The sequence below is a fragment of the Tyto alba genome, unplaced genomic scaffold, assembly GCF_018691265.1.
Source record: "Tyto alba isolate M040663 unplaced genomic scaffold, T.alba_DEE_v4.0 Super-Scaffold_30, whole genome shotgun sequence".
Taxonomy (NCBI): domain Eukaryota; kingdom Metazoa; phylum Chordata; class Aves; order Strigiformes; family Tytonidae; genus Tyto; species Tyto alba.
Window position 1 is genome coordinate 320,794 of NW_024881305.1, and position 21,842 is coordinate 342,635.

General features: G+C 50.2%; 2 protein-coding genes across 6 annotated transcripts in view; both read left to right on the top strand.

Annotated features, from left to right (window-relative positions):
• The first annotated feature begins 4,345 nt into the window (after positions 1–4,345).
• LYZ (lysozyme) lies at positions 4,346–5,780 on the top strand. The gene is made up of 4 exons (XM_009972579.1): positions 4,346–4,499; positions 4,842–5,000; positions 5,239–5,317; positions 5,720–5,780. Exons 1-4 carry the CDS (start codon positions 4,346–4,348, stop codon positions 5,778–5,780), a joined length of 453 nt encoding a protein of 150 aa, XP_009970881.1.
• Positions 5,781–8,889: 3,109 nt separating this feature from the next.
• CACNA1S (calcium voltage-gated channel subunit alpha1 S) overlaps positions 8,890–21,842 on the top strand; it is a 51,949-nt gene continuing 38,996 nt past the window's right edge. For 2 of the 5 annotated variants that reach the window (XM_033001978.2, XM_033001981.2), the window contains exons 1-3: positions 8,890–9,506; positions 11,575–11,714; positions 16,281–16,386. In XM_033001978.2, the coding sequence (XP_032857869.2) occupies positions 9,327–9,506; positions 11,575–11,714; positions 16,281–16,386 (426 nt within the window). In that variant the 5' untranslated portion in view covers positions 8,890–9,326. Of the gene's footprint in view, positions 9,575–11,553; positions 11,715–16,280; positions 16,387–21,842 lie in introns of those variants that run through there. The other 3 variants (XM_033001980.2, XM_033001979.2, XM_033001982.2) reach the window with 3 other exon arrangements.

Here is a 21,842-nt window from a genome sequence, read left to right on the forward strand (position 1 = left end):
ACAAGAAGTTGAACGTAAATTAGCATGTGCAGCTGTAGTAATGAACCTCAGTGTGTGCTTCACTAATAAGAGGGTAGACAGCTGATTGAGGGAAGTGATGGTCTTGCTCTACCTTCCACCTGTGTTTCTGCATCTGGATACTATAACCCCTGCTGAGCCACCCAGGGAAGGCAAGATGACAACAAACTCTAGAGAGTCCAACAGCATGTGTCCAAAATGGTCAGAGAAATGGAACCCAAACATTTGTGAAGAGGCTGCAGGAAGTGAGACTATTTAGCTTAGAGATGAAACGTTGAAGAGAGGATCCAATAGCAGATTTTGAAACCCCGAAGTGTGGTGGCAGAGAAGATGGGGCCAGACTCTTCTCGGAAGGGCACAGTGAAAGGCCAAGCTGAAAATGGAGAAATACCAACAGAACATAATGAAAAAAACCTTCTCTTCAAGGAAAATCCTCAGAGATTTTCAAGCCTTCACCAGACAAGTTGCTGAGCTATCTCGTCTCATTTTGAAGGTAGAAATACTTAGAACAGATTAGATGAGAAGATCTACGGGGGTCCTTTCCAGTGCCAGTGATTCTGCTAATACTATTTTTAGAACTAACTAAATGTAACAGGAGGTTTCTGTTCCTCATAACACGAGGGGAATGGAATATATTACAGAAGCAAGTGAGTATTATCACCCTTTGTGAGTGCACTTGAGTTTGCTGGGGTAAGCAGTATATTATATTTACATGGCAAGGTGTTGGCAGGAGGGGCTGCAGGTGGTTCTCTGTGAGAAGAGGCCAGAGGCTGCCCCTGTGTTGGGGATGGCTGGCTATAGCCAGCTCCAAAATGGATCCAAAGTAATGGGCTGGCCAAAGCTGAGCCTGTCAGCAAAGCTGGTGGCACCTCTGTGATAACATATTTGAGAAAAGGCAGAAAACGCCACACAGGGAGGAAAGGAAAAAAAAACAACCAACCAACCAACCAACCAACCAACCACCACAACAACAACAACAACAACAACAACAACAACAAAACAGTGAAAACACCAAGGTCAGAGAAGAAAGGAAAGGAGTAGGTGCCTCATGGTGGAGCAGATACACTTGCAGCCTGATTACAACCCATTTGAGAGCAGAGGAAAAGTTTGAGGAGGAAGGAGTGGCAGAGATGAACCGGTATGTCCCAAATGTAATCCCCCCATCCCTCTTGTGGTGCTCAGGGTGGGTAGAGGTATCATCAATGAAGGAATGAAACTGAGTCTTGGAAAGGGCAGAAGAAATAAATTAAGCTAATTTTCCTCTAGTAGTCTGTTCTGCCTGCAACTATGACTGGTAAGTGACTGTCCTGTCTTTATCTCAACCCATGAGATTTCTTCTTCCCACTCTTCCAATTGTCTCCCCATTCCACTGAGCAGGTCATTGAGTGAGCAGCTGGGTGAGAGTTTGGCCATTAGCCAAAGCTAATCCATCACAAGCAGGGAGAACTAAACAATGAATTTGCCAGGTCTAGAGCAGAAGTGGGATGTTAGAGATTAGACTGACAGGGCCTCGGTGGCAGGACATCTAAGGAAGGCCCACCGACTACACATTGACATCTAGTGCCATTTGAGACAACTCAGGATATCTGAAACATCTCTGAAACATTTTTGAATCAGTGACTGCAGGTCACTTTCAGATACCTAGGATATCTCAAAATACACTTAACACATACATTTTGGTAACTGAATGCCACTCAGACCCTTTCCATATCTCCAGCCCAGTGGGAAGTTTGATTTTCAGTGCAAATGGTACCAGGTCCCACAGAAGTGACTGCAATGGGATCTTTGGATCCCTGCCTTGGTGGTCAAAAGTTCAGGATGTGAAGTTGGAACTGTACTTTCTCATCACCTTCTCACATGCAGAAATAAACAGAATTGTAACCTGCCAAACTCTATAATGCATTATCCTTGCTTCTCAGCTTTTGCTGGAAACATAAACACAGTGTTTCGCACCTGCTCATGTGAAAGAGACATTCTGTTGCAATTATCCTGATAATCATGTTAATTCTTGTACACTCATGCCCTGGCACAATTGAATTTCCAGTGCCTAAATAAATTCTTATCTGACACTGTCTTGACATCTCCCTGTCTGCAAGGGAGGTGCTCTGGGATGTACAGACTCATCTTTTGGTAGTTCCCTCCTCTCAGTGCCATCTTTGGACTTCTTTAGGTTCAGATGGACCATGGCCCAGTAACAGTCAGGAACTAGCCATTCTCAGTCAGCTATAAGAGTTGTGCTTTTCCTCTCCACATTTGCCAGGAACATCTGTGGGACTAGGATTCTCCCCAAAGAGGAAGCAAAAAGGCAATGCAATTATGAAAAGGAGGAAGCTGCTTTACCACCATGAGAATGTGTCCCTCACCCTGTGACAGCTGCTTTTGACAGAAGCATGTCTCTGTGTTAAGCTTGAACAGAGGTATTACTTCCTTCATGAAGAAACTGAAAGGGGATTGGTTTTCAGAATGACATATTTAGCCCTTTTTGATAAGTCATGCTGTACAAAAACTTAGGAAAGAAGACACTTCCAGAATGAGGCATCCACAGTCAGTAGCCGGTTTGGAAAGTGTCTCATGTATCATATAATAATAGACCCCACTGGCAGTATGAGATTTCAGTAGAGATTACAGCTTCTGTTGAGACATCTGCAGATAGAGGTCTTCTGGCAATTTGATGTTTTGTTATGTCCACGTGTCTGCCACAGGAGATGTAAATGGTTTATGAACCATAGTGTTAATGTCTTAAGCTGTGTATGACTGATTTAGTAGGCATCTGAAAGCCAGAACCCCAGGCTGTAAACTGCTACCTCCCACAGGGGGAACAAATGGGCCAGAACGGCTCCCAGTCCTGCCTTCTAAACTAGTAGTGTGCCCTTCCCTAAGCTCACTATGCAAACATAAAGTCTTTTTTAACAGTCTCAATTCCACAGAGTATATCTTGAAATGTGGCCCTTGAGAAGCCTCCATCTTAGCCTAGCCTGTAGGACAACATAATTCCCAGGCCCAGGGTCACAGTAAACCACTGTACTGGGTTTGGCTGGGATAGAGTTAAATTTCTTCAGAATAGGTAGTATGGGGATATGTTTTGGATCTGTGCTGACAACTGTTGATAACACAGGGGTGTTTTAGCTATTGATGAGCTGCACTTAGAGTCAAGACCTTTTCTGGTCCTCACCCCACCACTGGGTGGGCTGGGGGGTGAACAAGGAGATGGGAGAGGACACGGCTGGGACAGTTGACCCCAACTGACTCCAGGGATGTTCCATAGCATATTACATCATGCTCAGCAATAAAACTGGAGGAAGAAGAAGGAAGGAGAGGATGTGTAGAGTGATAGCATTTGTCTTCCCAAGTAACCATTATGTGTGATGAAGACCTGCTTTACTGGAGATGGCTAAACATCTTCCTGCTGATAACACCTGTGGGGTATTCCCTGCTGATGGGAGGTAGTATATTAATTCCTTATTTTGCTTTACTTGTGAGCACAATTTTTGCTTTACCTACTAAATTGTCTTTATCTCAACCAATGAATTTTCTCATTTTAACCCCTCTGATTCTCTCCTTTATCCCACTGTGGGGGAGAGATTGAGTCACTTAGCAGCCTACTGGGGACAAACCACGACACTCACACAAGGTAACTATAGCCTTTGATCCATTAAGTGTCCATAACATCAACCACCAGGTTGGTGATTGCCTCAAGATTTTGTAACTACAGTATCCTAAAATTAATGCATGTGTAGCCAAACCCTCATATAGAGCAATCTGGGGTGATCTCAGTTCTTGCAATTACCCAGAGATGGTCCCTACAGCAACTCTACCCTCAAATCATAGGACAATTCTAAATTGCATCAATAAAATAAAACTAAGTCTGGTCCTAACCCATAGGTAACTATAAATTAATTGCAAACTCAGTCTTTTACATTACTGTAAATGTGTCTCTTGGAGTTTTCCTTTACTCCTAGGTAAATCCCAGCTCAACTTCTGTGGCAAACATAACCATAATCCCAATTCTATCTCTAAATTTCTTTCCTGGAATAACTCTGCTCCTGACTTCTAATATCTGGAATATTGAACTGGGGATTGCTGGATTGTCTATGGCATGCACATGACCCAGCCTTGCAGTGCAGGCATCCTCCAGGAATTGCCTTTGGCTTTTGGCCCACTTCCTCATTGGCTTGTTAACGCAAAGGCCTCCCACACTTCCCATGGCATGCTTGGCTAGCCTCTTGGTCCTCCTCCAGGGAGCAGGAATAAAAGGCTGGCACTGAAGGCAGTCCTGACAGACAGACAGTTCAAGTTGTTTTGACACTTCCTTGCTGTGGGCTGCATTATGAGAAAATCAGTGCTCTTCTTTGGCTTTCTTCTTGTATTCCTTGTCCTGGCTCTGCCATGCACCCAGGGAAAAATCATCCCCCGATGTGAATTGGTGAAGATCTTACGCCGGCATGGCTTTGAGGGCTTTGTGGGCACAACTGTAGCTGACTGTGAGTATAATGAGCTCCCATTGCATCTCTCTGCCTATACCACCCTTGTCCCTCTCAGCTTCTTTGTAATCTTTCAGCAGTATTTTTCTGTCCCTCCATTCCTTTGACTTCATCATCTATCTTCCTCATCCCCTTCCTTGCCCCTTCTGTTGCTTACACAACAAATACCCATCCTGATCTTTATCCTTCCAAGCATTTATCCATCCATTTCCCTGACATACGACATCACCAGTTTAATTACTTCTTCAGCTCTTCATTCATCCTCGAGCCCTTCATCTCTTTGCTCTTATTTATCCTGAGCATACCTTGATGTTCCTCCTCTGGGCTCTCTTCCTCCTGCAGGGATCTGCCTGGTGCAACATGAGAGTGGTTACAACACTAAAGCATTTCATAACAATGGTGCGAGCAGGGACTATGGGATCTTTCAGATCAACAGCCAGTACTGGTGTGAGGATGGGAAGACACATGGATCCAAGAATGCCTGCCATATCCGTTGCTCAAGTAAGTAGTGGGACAGAACAAAGAGCCTATCTTCATCCATGCTATGAAAGCACCCTGATCTATCCATGGCATCTGTGTAGTAGCTCATTGTAGTAGTTCTCCATGTGTCCTTCTATTCATCCATCTTCTCAGTATCTCACCTACCCTTTCTGATTAATACCTTTCCCTCTGCCCAACTATCTCTGCTCTCCCTCTACCCCTCTTTCCTCCATACTGACCTTTTCTCTTTTCTCTACAGAACTTCTACAAAATAATATTGAGGATGATATTCGGTGTGCCAAGAAGATTGCTCGAGAGGCTCATGGCCTCAGTCCCTGGTAAGGATATTTGCAGTGGGCACTGGGGAAAACTGAACAGAGGAGACAAAAGAAAATCCTGATATTGACTGGGGGGGAGTGGAGGCAGGCAATGGGTGAGAAGCTGTGTTTGGTAAAGTTTAGCATAGTGCTTCTCCTAGAGTTGAAAGAATAACTGAGGGGTCCTGGCTCCCAGCATCTGCTCTAACTCCCTAAATTTCCCTTCCCTCCCAGAACTCTCCCTTTTGTTTTCATCCTCTTCCCCCCAGCTCCCTAGACTGAGCTTATCAGAATTTTCATTGATTCATATCTTTCATGCCCAGCTTTCTTCAGCCAAGACTCTCAAAGACCAACCAAGCTTGTTTTATAACCAATTCAATCGTTACCTAATGCCTCAAGTTGTATCATGTATTTATTTTCCAGGTATGGCTGGAGAGACCATTGCAAGGGCAAAAACCTGCATTCCTATGTCAGGGGTTGCTAAATTACTCCACAAGCAGTGACTGTTTTCTCTGGTGACCAACGGTGAAGAGTGAGAGTGTGTGGAGCAAAGACTGGGGAAAATGGATGGGTGTGGGGAATTAAAAGCAGTGTGTTATTAAGGTAGAAACGGTACTAGGTATTGTTAACAATATGAAGACTTTGCACTACTGCAGTGCAAGTAGAGAACGTAAAGGCTGATGGTTTCATAGAAACAAAGCTTAGTAGAAGTGCATTACAGATGGAGTTTCAGCCATTTACTTGCATAATCCCATCTCAAGATTTTGTTGTCCTGACTAACAGGGTTTACCAACATTTAGGGTTTCTCTCTCTTTTTATCTCTTCCTCTCTTCTTGTTCATCCCTCCCTTCCTCCTAACCTCTTTCCCTTCCTCCTTTACCTTCTCTTATTGTTTTGTTCTTTCTTATCTGCGTGTAGAAAACACAAAAAATAATGAATGCTGTAACAGTTATAAGACCTGCATAACCGCAGTTGCCTTGTAACTAGGACACAGTTGCTGACTGAGGTGGCTAGTACAGCTGGCTGACAGACAACTATGCTTGCTCCTTAAATTTATCTGAACATCTGCTCCTGGCTGGTGTGAGAGACAGAGTACTGAAATGTGACCTGGCTGAATGTGACTTTTCTTATAATTCTTTGAGATATCAGATCAAACACAGACTAGGAAAGGTGCAGGCAGCATCTCTGTGAGGAAACAATGCAATGGGTTGGAAAGCTGATTGGGAACGTGAATTTTTTTACTATTTAGGTCACTAGTCCTTTTTCCAAACAAAGGCTGAATCCAGAAACAGTGCAAAAATGGAAGGTGACAATACTAAAACCATGTGTGCTTCTTCATATGCTTTGTTCTGCTGCTTGGTGAGCAGTGATTGCTTTTATGTTTATGCAATAAAGGGATGCTTTAACTGTTGTCTTATGTTAATGTATAAAACAACTATGAAAGGTATATTTGTTTAGATGGCCGAATCTACAAAAAAAAAAAAAAAAATGCTCAAAGTAGCCTAGTCAGAAGACCCTCTTCCCAGCTACAGGGCAGACCGTGGCTCTTCCCCCTCCCATGACCCAGGAGATTTCATCCTCTTGTTAAGTAACTCAGGGCAGAGCTATTTTACATGCTGGCATCCATGAGTTTTTTGAGAAAACTCAGAAAAACTTGTAATTGTCTTCACTGCAGGTACTTTCCATCTATTTGGGGATCTGAACAAACCTTCTGGGTTTTGGCTTGTGAGTTCAACCCTGGTAAAAGGATGCTTTCTGACTACCTAAAAATTAAGATGGCGTGTGCATCCCCAGGGGACATAATCAACAAGAAAAGATCAGGGGTTGTGGAAGTAAACTCTGCAAATGAAACATGTCTCTGCTAGGGGCTGCTGAATCCTGCCACAGCTCCGTAAGCCCAGGTCCAACGAGTAGGGAGGCTGAGCACAGGCTCCCAGTATGCACACACATACACACTCCCCCACACACAGATGCCAACACATCTACATACACATGTATATGCATATATATACATGTATATATACACATATATGACCAGCCACACACAGACATACAGTCAGCACTCACAAAAGCACAAACAGCACTGGTGGCCTCATCCTGTTTCCCTCTGGCTGGCCAGGATGAAGGTCTCATAGTCCCTGAGTGGGAAAAATACATATATACACACACATATGTATATAGACGTACACTCGCAGAGGCGTGCAATGCAGCTCCCTCCAGCAGCCGGGTCAGACCCTCTGTGTGCCCAGTAGCTGTCCCTGGACCCCACAGAGCCTCCCCAGCTGCCGCCATCCGGGCACAGCAGCCCCCGAGGCCGCAGCCCACGACGCGCCGGCAGAGCCGCCCTCACTCACGCACCCGCGAGTGTGTCCGCGCGGGTATCAGCTGCCCCCACGCCACCTCGCAAACTCCCGCGGTCCCCGCAGCCCATGGTGCGGGGGGGGTGCTGACCCCCCCCCCCCCCCCCATCTCAAAGGTGCCCCGCAGCGCTGCTCCTGCTCCCGGGGCGAGCCGGGGGCCGTGCGGGGCTGTGCCCGCCTGGCGGGGCCGGGAGCGGCAGCGGGGCTGAGCTCGGCACTGCCGCCCCCCGCGCTGCCGCTCCGCCCGGCTCCGCTCCCCTCCCCTCCCCGGGCTGGGCGGGTTCGGCTCCGCTCCCCTCCCCATGCCTCTCCTCCCTGGGCTGGGCGGGGCTGGACTAGGCTGGGCTGGGCTGCCCTTCCTTCCCCTCTCCTCCCCTTCTCTACCCTTTGCACCCCTCCCCTTCCCGGGCTCCCCTCCCCTCTCCTCCCCTCCCCTCTCCCCCCCTCCCCTCCCCTCCCCTCCCCTCCCCTCTCCTCTCCTCCCCTTCCCCTTCCCTTCCCCTTCCCCTTCCCCTTCCCCTTCCCCTTCCCCTTCCCCTTCCCCTTTCCCTTTCCCCTTCCCCTTTCCCCTTCCCCTTTCCCCTTCCCCTTTCCCCTTCCCCTTCCCCTTCCCCTTTCCCCTTCCCCTTCCCCTTCCCCTTCCCCTTCCCCTTCCCCTTCCCCTTCCCCTTCCCCTTTCCCTTTCCCCTTCCCCTTTCCCCTTCCCCTTTCCCCTTCCCCTTTCCCTTCCCCTTTCCCCTTCCCCTTCCTCTTCCCCTTCCCCTTCCCCTTCCCCTTTCCCTTTCCCCTTCCCCTTTCCCCTTCCCCTTTCCCCTTCCCCTTTCCCCTTCCCCTTCCCCTTCCCCTTTCCCCTTCCCCTTCCTCTTCCCCTTCCCCTTTCCCCTTTCCCTTCCCCTTCCCCTTTCCCCTTCCCCTTTCCCCTTCCCCTTCCCCTTCCCCTTTCCCCTTTCCCCTTCCCCTTCCCCTTCCCCTTCCCCTTCCCCTTCCCCTTCCCCTTCCCCTTCCCCTTCCCCTTCCCCTTTCCCCTTCCCCTTTCCCCTTCCCCTTCCCCTTCCCCTTTCCCCTTCCCCTTCCCCTTCCCCTTCCCCTTTCCCCTTTCCCCTTCCCCTTCCCCTTTCCCCTTCCCCTTCCCCTTCCCCTTCCCCTTTCCCCTTCCCCTTCCCCTTCCCCTTTCCCCTTCCCCTTCCCCTTCCCGGGCTGGGCTCCCCTTGGCTCCCCTCCCCTTCGCACCCCTCCCCTCCTCTTCCCTCCCCTCCCCCGGCTGGGCTGGGCTGGGTTCGGCTCCTCTCCGCTCCCCGGGCCGGGCTCGGCCCCGCGTGGGCCGCTGAGGACAGAGCCCCGGCCAGGGGCAGCTCCGGCCCGGCCCCCCGGGGCCTCGGCCGGTGACCCCCCGCCCTGCCCCGGGCACCGGCGGCACGGCAACGCTCCGGCCCCGGCCGAGCTCCCGTGGGCGCCGCGACCCTTGGCTGATGCGGGTGGGAGATAGCGTGGTGGGTGCGGGCGGGACGGGCTGCCTGCTGCCGTCTGTCTGTCCAGCTCAGGCAGCCCCGAGGGACGGGCGAGAGCCGGGCGGCGAAGCTGGGAAATGCCTGGGCTGGGGAAAGGGGAGGCTTTCTGGAGGTGCTTGAGCAGAGCCTGTGCGTGCCAGGAGGTGTGAGATATTTGTCGGCATGGTCACTGCTGGAGAACGGGCAGCGCGGGACGCATTCCCATCCCCGCTCTTTACAGCGGCTGGAGAAGCCCAGCAGCTGGGGCAGGCCTCCATCCTGGGCTCACTGTGCGTGGGGCCCCTCCTAAAGCCCTGTCTTTGTGCCACGACAGAGCCGGAGATGAACGTGAAGGCCCATGAGGTATGTGAGGAAGATGAGGATGGATGTGAAGAGGTTTCACGAACGAGGAGCCGCTTCCTGCCGGGCAGGTAGAAACATCACTGAGCGGAGCGCTGCAGTGGGTTTTGTTAAAGCCATGTCAGACTGGTCGTTGCTGGCACAGTCCTGTGCAAAATACGGAGCACAACAAGGTGGCAAGCGGTTGCCTGCAGCTGCACACATGGTGTGTGAGCGAGGGGGTGTAGAGGAGACCAGAGAGGCACTGAGTGTCCTCTCCACAGGCAGAGGCAGCCCTGGATTGCTCACTCTGCCTTCTTCCTCTTGAGACTTTTCCCAGGGTGAGTCAAAGAGCAGATGTTTCTTCTCGGTCTCACCACTAGATGGGCCCCGCATCCTTGCTGTCCCTGGGACAGGTTCTACTGCACAGGCAGCAGCAGAAATACAGCTCCTGGCTTTCACTAGGGTTTTGGGGGAAGAATGAAGACTAAATGAGAAATGGGAACACGCGTGGAGCCGCCTCACATGGAGACAGGGCTGGAGCCCTCAGCAGGAATGATTCAACTCTGATTAGCATAAAATGTGGCAGAGTAGTGTAGGAAGGGGCAGGTTACTAATTTAACCCCTTTACAGTTGGGGGTCCCCTCCTCCAAAGTGCATCAAAACTGGCTGGAGCAGCTGCAGGAGTTGCTCTCCCATGCTATCTCCCTGCTGTGGGCAGGGAGTGATAGGTTCCCTCAGCACTGTGGCCCTCTTGGCCCTCGACACAGCCTGCTGCTCAGCTGCAAAGTAATTTCCCTCCACAGCGGAATGACCCTGTAAATCAATGGAGAGGAATCTCTGAGCAGGGCAGTGTGGTGAAGTGGGTAGAGCGGCTCCCCGGGATGCATGGGGTTGACTAGGGCACAGCTGGTCAGTCACATCAGATTGTAACTTCACTGTAGGAGAGGGACACCATTTGCTGTGAGCTATAACTGTAATAGGATCGCTGCAGTTATTTTCTTGACTCAGTCCAGGAAACCCTAGGAAAACTCGAAGAGCAACCCCCGACAAACAAACCTGGTGCCTCAGTTTCCCCAGGTGTGAAGAGGTACTGATAACCTGCCTCTCTCCCTGCCTGCCTTCTAGCTCAGGAGTTACCATAACTGTTCATACCATTCATCCAGTTGGGCTTTCCCAAGCCCAGCTGGACTTGCCAGGAGACAATCCAGCCTAGGCTTGCTGTGTTCCTGCATCCCCAGGCATCCTCCATACCCCTGCAAGCAGAACTGGGGAGGTGAGGCTGAGCAAGGGGTTGTCTGAGTCACCAGTACCAGCCATGGGTTTCTTCTACCCCCTCCAGAAAAGCAAGCCAGAGCACTTTTTGGACCCACCATGATTCCCTGGGGCTCTGAGGTTGGGGTCAAAGTCCCTGTCAGTGAGATGGACCCAGCTCCAGAGACCCTACAGCCCCAGGATTGCAGGGTCCAGGGCTCAACTGAGCAGTTTGTGCCAAATTAAGGTGATATCCTGCAGGGAGAAAGGACTGATCAGTTTTTGATGTAACCTTTGGGATCTGGCCAGAGCTGAGTTTTCCATCTCACCCTGAATAATGTTATTGGGCAAATGGGGCTGCACATGTTGCGCCGGAGAGCTCAACTTCCCAGTTCGGGCAAGGGAGGCTGGGGTAGCTGGGGAAAAAGTTGACCTGGGACAAAGGCACTTTTTCTTTCAGACAGTGTGCCCATCACTGGTCAGCCTGTTCCCACCCCCAGCCTGGGTCAGTGGCATGTGAAGCACTCGCCTGCCTCCCAATGCGCTGGGAAAGACGCAACAGCTGCAGGGGCCCTTCTGCTGCTTCAGGAGCTGTGACAGCACCCGGGAGCCTGGCCGGGATCTAAATTTAAACTCATGCTTTGTGTGTTTGTACATGCGAGTGCGGACTCCAGCCCCCACTCCCTCACCGCCTCCCCCGGTGTGCGGAGGAGACCTACTCGGCAAGAAGGGAGATCTAGAGGAGCTGGCTGGGACCTGGGGAAGGGCGGCTCGGCGGTGGGGCAGGAGGGGCAGAAACGGCTAGGGGAGAAACACCATGGAGCCTGCTTCTCCCCAGGATGACATGAAGAAGAGGCAACAGAAGGAGAAGTCCAAGAAACCAGTGCCACCAGCAGCACCCCGGCCAGCCAGGGCTCTGTTCTGCTTAACCCTACAAAACCCACTGCGAAAGGCATGCATCAGCATCGTGGAGTGGAAGTATCCTTCTGACTGTGTGGGCTTGGGAGCACCTGTGTGTGTGACTGTGAGCAGGGGTGCTGGAGAGCAGGACCCCGTGGGCTGCAAGCAGGAGAGCTGGCAGCCTACTCCAAGCCTGTGCTGACTGTCTCATCAGGTCTGTAAAAGGCAACAAGGTGCTCGGGGAGCCCCAGTAGGATCTGTTGGCAAAGGCAAAGGCTGTGCAAACTGGGGTCTTGAATAGGCTGGTGGTGGAAGCTGGGGCTGAGAAGCAGATCAGGCTGTGGGGACTTGGTGGTGTGGGCACAGGCAGGGACAGCCTGTGTGGCAAGGGACTTGTGGGAGTGAAAATGTTTTGTGCTGGGGAGAAAGAGGGGACAGCCTGCTGGGAGGGGAGAGGGTTTGGCATGTGATGGGGCCAGGCAGAGGAGGGGGGCCAGGCTAGGGGAGCAGGAGCTGAGGATGGAGCTGGGGACAAAAGGCTACCCCAGGGGAGAGGTTTGGGAGTGGGTATCGAGACCTTGGCAAGCTGCTTGGGATGGCTCTCTCTGTGTGTCACCGCTTGCCTGATCCCACAGCTGCTCCCTGCCCTGTGGGGGGGCTGGCCAGCATCCCCTGAATCCTTGCCAACACTGCTGTCCTCTCAGCCCCCCTTTCCCATCCCTCCCCAGCACAGCTGTCACAGGTCAAGGCTTTTTTGAGTGATACTGTTCAGAGGGACAGTATCTCTCTGTGCCTCTGGCTTAATTTAGGGATGGGGTTTGGGTGGTTGCTCTTTGATTGGCTATCTTTTCACTGGGACTCAGATATAACATAATGTCATGTTTCTGCCACCCATCCAGGAACTATTTTAGGCCATTAGATATTGCTTTGTTCACTTGTATTTTATGGAAGGAAAGAAGATAGGAGATGAAACATTTCACTTTGGCTTCAGCAAAACACCTGGGATCAAGCACTTTGCTCCTCTTGGAGGTGGCTTGGTTGCCTTAGGCTAGGTGCATTGCTGTACACATGGTGCTGTAGTGACACCAAAACCATCCCCCTCCGACACTGCCATAGATGCCATCTTGTTCAAAGCCCAGGGTGCCTGTTTGCAGGCACTCAGGGCATGCTCACACCTCTGGTGGTGCTGTGCTGGCCATGTATTTTGAGCCCTTATTCCTTCACTGCAGAGAAACGCTCTGTCCTTTGAGGAGAGGCAACAGAGCTAAAATTGGGGAATTCTCCATTTCTGTTTCTTTGGCCTGAGGCCTGGGTTGTTCTAAAAGCACATGGAAGGGAACTGTGTCTGTGTCTTAAATAGGCACTGAGTATGGAAGAAACTTGTGCATATACCCTAGTGTCAGGGGAAGAGCTAGAAATAGGACTTACATCTTCCAACATGCTCAAACACATTCCTCCTCCTGGGCCAACACATGCCAGAGAGCGTGCGTAGCACAGTGGGGGTCTTCCCCACATTGGTGCCCTGGAAGGGGAGTGTGGGGGGGAGAGGTAGCTGTCCCACCAGGAAGCTTGCAGGTGGTTCTGACCTGTGAATGACAAATGATCCGGGTCACCAGGTTTCTCCAGCACCTCTCTTGTGCCTGGCTGTATTTATACCCAAATGCACCTGGCTTCCCTTGCTCAGGGATCAGTATTTACAAGGCATGACAGGGTCATTCCAGATTCTGCCGGTTGTTATGGTCTTCAGGGCCAGGCAGGCTGCCAGGGAGAGATTAGCTGTGACTGTTTACTGTGGGGATACCTGACATCTGGGTTCAGTATGGCCATGCACATTTCTATTCCTTGGGCCCATCTCTGCTGTATAGCTTCTGCTGTCAGAGCACAAAGCTGAGCCACAGGAGTGGGACAGGGTCCTTTCCATGTAGTTGGATAGTGGGGAGTATCACTGCACTCAGCCTAGGGTGGGTGAAAGTCAAGCTGGCTTGAGGCAGAGGGATTTTTATGCTGAAATTTGCTCACATCTCAAACCCCATGTTTGTTAGCACAAGGAAATCTGGGTGCACTGCAAATTGCTGGGTATTGTGTGCTTGACAGTTAGCCCAGCAAGTTGATGATTGCTGGGACATGTCTAGCCTTGTGGCTTCACCCTGGTATTCCAGATCATTTTGCAGCCAGGAGAACTTCAAGGCAGATGGGTGAGGAGTCTGGGGACTCTGGAGGACCACAGATCTGTAAGGTACTAAGGGCCTAATTCCTGCTCAAGGCAGATGTTGGGACCTTTGGGTGCTGTGTGGCAGTAGGCTTCTAGAGAGAAAGAAGTGAGATTGCAGGACAAGGAGGTGAGCATGATGTTGAGGCTCTGGCTAAGTGGCAAGAGGCAGAGACACTGTGCCCAGTGACACTACATACCTCTTTTTTGGATCAATCTGTCCCACTGCATTTCTACCTAATAACGGTGCCAGATTCACAGATTTGCAAGCAGCAAGTTGATTCCATCTCCAATTACAAGATAGGTCACCCTTCAAGGAGGGCTGCTCATCTCACCCTGTCAGGAAGCCTCTAACCCCTGGGCTCTGCCCCATTTCCTGGAACACAGAGAGGAACAGCTTTTCCAGATGACTTTAGGTTTTAAAGTGTCATCGAGTTGATGGATAGAAGGGTCCAAAAAAGGCATAATGACCTGTGATGAGCATAGGACTCAACTGACAGCACTCAATCAGCTCAGCAGGCCAATAAGGAGAGAATGCTCCCTAGGTGCCCCTTGGCCTGTGATGCTGGATTGGGAAATGGTATTAGCCACTGCAGCCCAAGGCAGGCCTCAGCATAATTAGCTGGAAAGCTGAGATAATTAGTTGAATAACCCTGGTGTAAGGAAGGATCAGTATGGCTGCAGGGCCTCTGCTGGGGTACTGAGTTTCGAGGGCTGTGCTGGGATCTGTAGTGGGGTCAGTCTGCACGGCTGATCTGTAGGTGTTACCACAGAGCATGTTCCTGGGAGCTGTTCTCCTCTGGGAGGTCTACCCTAAGTGAGATGGCGATGCTGGGAAATCCTTGTCTTGTACTGGGACCTCTGCAACCGCTGGATGAGATTTCCCAGTTTGCCTGTGATGGCAGGTTGTTAGTTACAGGCTGAGGTGAGGATGAGAGATCTCAAAACAGTTCATGGAGGTAGATGCTGGCTGTGGTCCTAAGTGTGGATGTTGGCTGGTAGGACAATGGAGAGAAGGGGATGGAGGGGAGCATGCTGATTTATGTCACCATTTGTTGATTTACACTGTAGGTGGGTCTGGCCTGGTGGGCAGCTGAACCAACATTTTAATTTCTTCCATCTGCTTTTAGTTTCAGTGCTTCCAGAGGTACAGGCAAGGCAAGGGAATCAGGGGCAACTGAGATGTACTTGTCAAAAAACATTATTGTCCAGGAAACTTTGAGATTAACATTGTGACCAAAAATGTTTCTTGGAGGTTTTTGCATGCTGCTGTACCCAGCTGTCTTCTGGCATTGCAAGGCCACTAGATGAGTGGAAAAGACCCCTTTGCTTTTAGGTATGTGCATAGCTGCATGGTGCAGTGGCCAGGCACAATCATTTTAATGCTACAGCAGGCCTGGATGTGACCAGCATAGGGGAAGCAAAAGATGATGGCTGTCCTCTGACCAGATGTCTACTGTACTCCCAGGGTACTACAGGGTGTCAGGTTTGGACCAAGCTGGGAAAAACAGAGTGGGATCCCTGGTCCTAAAGCCAGAGTTTGAGCTCTTTAGGGGCTTTAGGATCATGGTAGCTGAAGCTTAACCAAAAAGGTTTCAGTGGCCCAGCAGAGCAGTGACAGCAGCAGGAACCTAGGAGAGACCAAGTACCTGTCGTAGGGCCCTCAGAGGGAAAGAGCAAGTTACCCCATTTGTTAAGAGATGTCATAGTGCCCAAAAGCACAGTTCCACCTTCTAGGGAGTGGGACGGAGTTCAGGCTGAGCACGCTGGTTACTCCTAACCGATGGCACTCCTGTGGATAATCACAGGAGCACTGTCTGCACTGAGGCTGTAGGACACCCAGGGATGTTAGCAGCTGGATGTTCTTCTAGAGGAGACCCTGGATGAGCTGTCTTGCCCCTTTTAGTCCAGGAGACGTGGCCCACCTGAGATCTGCTGCTCAACAGTGTCTCCCTCACAGGTGCTGAGTACAGAGGGAGCCAGGGCCAGCACGCTCCAGAGAGTGATGCTTTGATTTAATGCCTACATTATGCAGGAGGATCCTGACCCTTCAGGATTGTTCACTGAAGGATGAGGAGGGGGAAACTATCAGCTGTCCCATCCCCTCATTATTCCTTTACTGCAGCCTTTGACTTTGTCCCTCTTCCCCATATGTTCTCTGCCAAAGCTGCCCCTCTCCAGCAGCCATGTGCTGAGTGTCCAGGCCCTGTGTCTCATCCTGGCCCATTCCCTCCCTCCCCAGGGACCCAAGAAATGGGCAGCAACTGAGGATGTGCAGAGGGTGAAGTGTGACTGCTCCCTCTGGTACTCTGCCCCAGTGGGAGATTGTTTCCCCATAGCCAGCGGAGTTTCCTCACACATACCCAGACAGGGCAGGGACAGGGCTGTACCTGCTTTTTTTGTTCCTGTCTCCACTCCTTAACGCTTCTTCTCAGACCCTTTGAGATCATCATCCTCCTGACCATCTTTGCCAACTGTGTTGCACTGGCCATATACCTGCCAATGCCTGAGGATGACACCAACGTTGCCAACTCCAGCCTGGTAAGGCACGGCCCCCTTGCTGCCCTGGACAGCCGGGTGCTTGTCTGCGGGGGCTCTGTGGAGCTGGACACTCGGTGTGGCAGGGGTGCAAGATGGTAATACCTGCAGTGGGGGCATCTGCTGCTGACCTGTGGGGTGCAGCCGGGCATCATCAGTCCAGTGAGAGATGCTGCAAAGTAGAGGGAGGCAAAGTGGTGGAGAAACCGCTGCACAATGGGTTTTCAGAGGGGCTGAAACCACCCCTAGGTTGAGATCAGAGGCAGCAGATTGGTGTATGATGTACACAGGGAGGAAGAATTGCTGCCAGAAAAATAATTAATTCCCTCAAATTTTTATCATGACACTTTCAAAAGGAAACATCCTGTTCCAGAAAAGCTCAAATGTTTTATTTCAGCATTTTTGGAATAAAATTTTCTGACATTTCATTTCAAAACTGTATTTTAATTTTGGTACTTTTTATTTAAGAGGGAGGAAACTATTTCTGTTAAGCAGAGAGATTGCTTCTTTCAATCAGTTATTCCATTTTTTCCCCAGTCACTCCATTTTGCCTGGAATAAGATGTTTTGATGTGATCCAGATCAATAGTTTGCCACCTCTTTCCCCTCTTCAGATCCCCATTGCGGTTCAATCCACATTGATTTCCATTGGGAGCCTGAGTTTGGTGACTTCATCCAAGCATCTAAATACATCCTTTTTAATTAAATGTTCTCTTCTGCAAATTTCAATACTCTTCTGCGTTGGGGTGTAATGTGTTGTGTGCAGGTGTTGCTGGCAATTTGTGACTTAAAAAGGCACCTCTCTGGTTTTTGCTTGTTCCTTAGAGAGTCTGCAGAGGAAAATATTAAATCAGTCAAAGAATCTGAAATACAAAATACAAAGTAAGGTTTTATTTGTGCAATTTTTAGTTCCTTGACTCTTTCCCTCTTAACAGGCTTTTAGTGGCAGTGAAGATAATGTTTACTTCTCATTTCCTTGGAATAAGAAGAAAAGGGGTCACTGATGTCAATGTGTTGTTATCTCTTTTAAAAATAAAACCAAGACAGGCCCACAGAGGAGGGGAATTAAAAATACCCATAGAGAGTTAATTCCTGGGGTGTTCATTCAACTTCCCGGAGAGCTTCTCTAACACCTGTGAGCTGAGGGCAGAGGTAAGCTCCAGATGCTAGTTTTGGTTTCTTCATTGGCCAGGAGGACATAACAGGATTTGAAAGGTGCAGTTATCTCAGCGGAGAGATTAAAGAGGCAGAGCAAAACTGGGGCAGGTTGTGCATGGACAGCAGGAGGTCAGCACAGTGGGGATGGGGGCTTCACACTGGGAGGGGTTTGGGGTTTAACTGAGACCAGGATGTCTGTGAGGGCAGAGCTGGAGAAAGCCCAGCAGCGCATGGCCATGTGGCATGATGGGGGGACATCCTGGCAGCCACCTGCCTGGCAGTGCTCCTGAACAGGGACTGGTGCTGTCCAAGAAGGACCAACAGCCTCTCCCGTAATGAGAGGCTGGCAGGTGTGCACTGAGTAATGTCATATATAAATGAATTTTCATCTATTCGTATTTATTGTACATTAGATTGCTTATGCTATGTCCTGTTGGGGTTTTTTCAGCCTGTTGCTGTACCAACAGCCCTCTGTATCAGGAGTGTGGCAGCCTCAGGCTTCTGTTCTTTCATCCCTGCTCTGCATGTCCCTTTGTCATCATGTTCTGGTGGCTTTGTAGGAGCAATCCGAGCTAAGAGCTGAGCCAGGCCCTCATCACCTCAGCTGTCACACTGTGCTCTGCATGGGGCCCGCAGCAAAGACACGTTGGAGGCGTTTCTTCCTGCAGCGGAGGTGCTGCAATGCATTTAATCACTTCCTGTCACTTTTAAAATTGCCTCTCTTCATTGCCCAGTCCTCTCTGGAGAGGAATGAGTTTGTCTAAAGACCTTGAAGTTGTTGAGGAGGCAAAACATGTTAGGGGAGAATGATTCAGAGCAGTGGGGATGTTTCCCCATGTTATTTGTGGAGGTAGGATCAAGGCCCACTATCACCACTAACAGGTGTGCGGAAGCCTGGCCAGCCCGAGCCTCCTTCAGAGGAGCCTCCCGCGTCCCAGGCACTTAATGCAGTGAAAGCCACTCTGCTCTCCAGCAAGGAGAGTGTCGGGAAGGGAGGATCTGCTGGGAAACCTCTGCTGCCACCTTCTTCCTGCAAGGTTGGAAAACCTGACGATCAGCCACACTTGTGACTCTGTCTTTCCAGGATCACCTGGGGAAGATCTGCGCACAGAGTTTAGATCAGATTTAGAATGTCTCGTGAAAGCTTTGTTAGCCAGAACTCATTTGGGGCAGTGAAAAAAGTATATTTAATAACCCGAAAATCTTTCATGCATCTGTTTTGCTTTATCCTGGAAAAAATACAGTTGTTAAATTTCAACATATTACTTTATTATTATTTTTAGCTTAGATTTCTTCTGATCCAGAAGATTTCTTTTGTAATGCTGTTTTTGTCTAATTTTGTCTAATTCTAATGAAATCAAAATATTTTCTTTGACCCTGATGAAATTATTTAGACTTTTCAACTCGATCAAAAATTCATAGCATTATTTTCACTTTGACTTGGGTTTCCAAAATTGTCAGTGAGCTCCAAATTACAGTGTTTGCCTTTCACTAGAAGCCTTGCTTCAAGAGCAAGCAAGTTCAGAAAGAAAATGTTTAACAAGACAGGTTATTCAAGGGGATTCACTCAAGAAAATACAGATGTCTGCATGTGAGCTGGCTGCCTGGACTTTGTTTATGGTCAGTGGAGAAATAAAGGCAAATTTAGTGTAAGGTTTGTCTCCTAGGGCAGTTGGTCTCCTCCTGCAGTTCTGCTGGGTGGTGTTTGACATGCTGCACACACTAAAGTACCTACTTTTCCCCCACTAATGGGACCCAAGGGTGACTGCTCAGAGGGAGGCCAGCCTTTAGGAACTGGGCTGAGTCCCATGTGCTTTGTAAACATATCAGGTAGAACATGGGGCCAGGTGAATGGGGGACACAGCTGGAGCTCAAGCTGTACAAAAGACACTCTTAATAACACAGGTAGTGGCGTATGGGTAGGCACTTCGTGAGAGTCGCAGGTAATGGCTTTATGTTTAGGTAAAATGGATGTTTAATATAAAGGAGTATGCTTCTGAAAATCCCACCATTTTGGGTTGCATTGGGTTGTATCTCAGCCGTAGGGGTCAGGGAACCCCTGTGTTTTAAAGCCTGAACACAGCCCAGGCACAATTCAGTTACAGGAATATGGGCATTTGATGCTGTTGCAGGTGCTGCTCTGGAGGGGTGTAACTTGATTGTGGGTCCTGTGTATCATCTGCCACCCCAGGACTGTCTCCTGTAGTCCAGGGCATTTCCAGCACTGAAAACAGCTACGTTTGGACAGCTGACTTGTGACTGCAGAGATTGCTGGTCCAGTGCTGGTTTTGAAGAGTGAGTACCTGCTGCTGGGTGTCTGTCCCTTGAGGCTGGCACGGGTCACTCACTGCAGGGAAGTCCTGATTACATGTGGCTTTCCTAGAGCCTGGGGTCACCCTTGGTCTCCTGGAGTTCTCTAATAGCTGTGAGAATAGACCACACAGCTGCACATCTCCATGCACAGACTCAGTGTATGGGACTTCAGAAACTAACATTGTTCCTTCACCCAGCAACTTTAGCGACGCACATAAAGATGCAGCTGTATGAGCCTCCCCTGCCTCAGTGCTGCCCTTCTCTCTGGGCTGGGGCTGCTGTCAAGGGCCAGCACCTTGCCCAGCTTCTGGCTTGGCAAACCTGGCAGCCCCCATGGCCCATCCCAGGGTTTTGGGTAGGCTCCTGAGCCAGGCCTCTCTGAGCTCTCTGTTGCTGTCCCTTCCTGGCCCTACTCATGAGTGCTTGGCCACCTTGGGAGCCTTTTCATATACATCTCTGCTGTCATGAAGTTGCCCTCTTTGAAGCTCCTTCCCCCATGGACAACGCTGGCGAGAGGATTTCACCTCCCCTTTGCACAGATCCCAGCTGTGGCTTCTGCTGCCCGTTGCTGGTGCACAGCTCTCACCCTCCAGTTTGGCCAGCAGAGCTGATCACTTGTCCTGAATGCCAGTAAAAATACAGCAGCTTCCAAAGCCTGCTCCATCAAGCAGGATGCCCCATGGCCCCCAGCTCCACAGCAAGGGTTCCTCCGAATGGACCTTGCTGACTGGCTGCTCCCAGCTCTGGAGAAGGGTGGATTAGCTGCAGGTCCTCTGGGTTTCTCTTCCTCTAGCTGGGCTCTCCACACCCTGGGTCTGACAGGTGTTGGCTGATCCCTTGTCCATACTGTGTCCAAATCATTCTCCTGTCTGTGGTTTTGCTGGCTGAGGTGGTAGCATCCAGCAAAGCCTTTCAAACCAAGCAGACCTAGGGCATCTAGTTCAGGGACAGCTCTCAAGAATGCCGTCAAGGTGTTCCACAGACACCTGACCAGATGTGAGGCAGCTGGTGAGAAGGGACGTGGAGCAATGAGAAGCTGTGGACAGCGAGTGAGTGAGACACAGTGGAGAGCAACTCGTTATAGGGCCTGGCCCCTGTGCTTGCATAGCTGCTGGAGAGGTTATTGCTTTTTTGGTTCCTGTCTCTGCAGCCCTGGGTTTTGTCTGTCACGTTTATGGGAAAGGAGGAGCTGTGGCTGGTGGATATGGCAGGAAAATCATAGCATCACAGAGTAGCTGAGGGTGAAAGGACCTCTGTAGATCACCTGGTCTAACCACCTGCTCTAAAAAAATTTGTGCTAACAATTCAAAAACTCTCCCAAATTCTTTCCTGCACGTCTCCCCATCCCAAGCTCTCCCCATGCTATGACAGCGGCCAATGTGAGAAGCAAAAATGTTTCTCTCACTGTCTCTTCCCGGACATGGTTTGTAGTTGCCCTGAGGGGCCTGCATGCCTTCCACTATGCCCTTCCCATGCCAGGTGCCAGGGTTTCCCACCATGTACTCAAAGGAGCCTTGCTCCAGACCTCATTTTTACCTTGATTTCCAAAGTTAAGGGAGCCTGTGAGATTGATATAACTGTGTTCCCATACATTCATTAGCTGTCCTGTCCCTTTCTCCCTCTCACATCTGCAGAGCTTGTCTCATCTGTGTTCAGGGGAAGGGGAGAAAGACACAGGGCTACTCTGTTTTGAAAAGCCTTGTTGCTTCAAGCCTCTGGAGAACACCCTTATCGACACTTTATGTTTAAAAAGCCCTTATGAAAGACTTCAGCAGCGCAGCTCCCTGCCCTGTGTGTCCTGGTGCAGGAAGTCCACACATGCATCCCAATCGCCTCATTGCAGATAAATAACCCATTTTTGTTGGGGAGAGTGATCAAACACTGACACAGGTTACCCGGGGCAGGGACTGTGGAGTGTTCGGAGGCATTCAAAAGCCGTGTGGATAAAGCAAGCCACTATAAGCTGGCCCTGCTTTGAGCAGTGAGGGC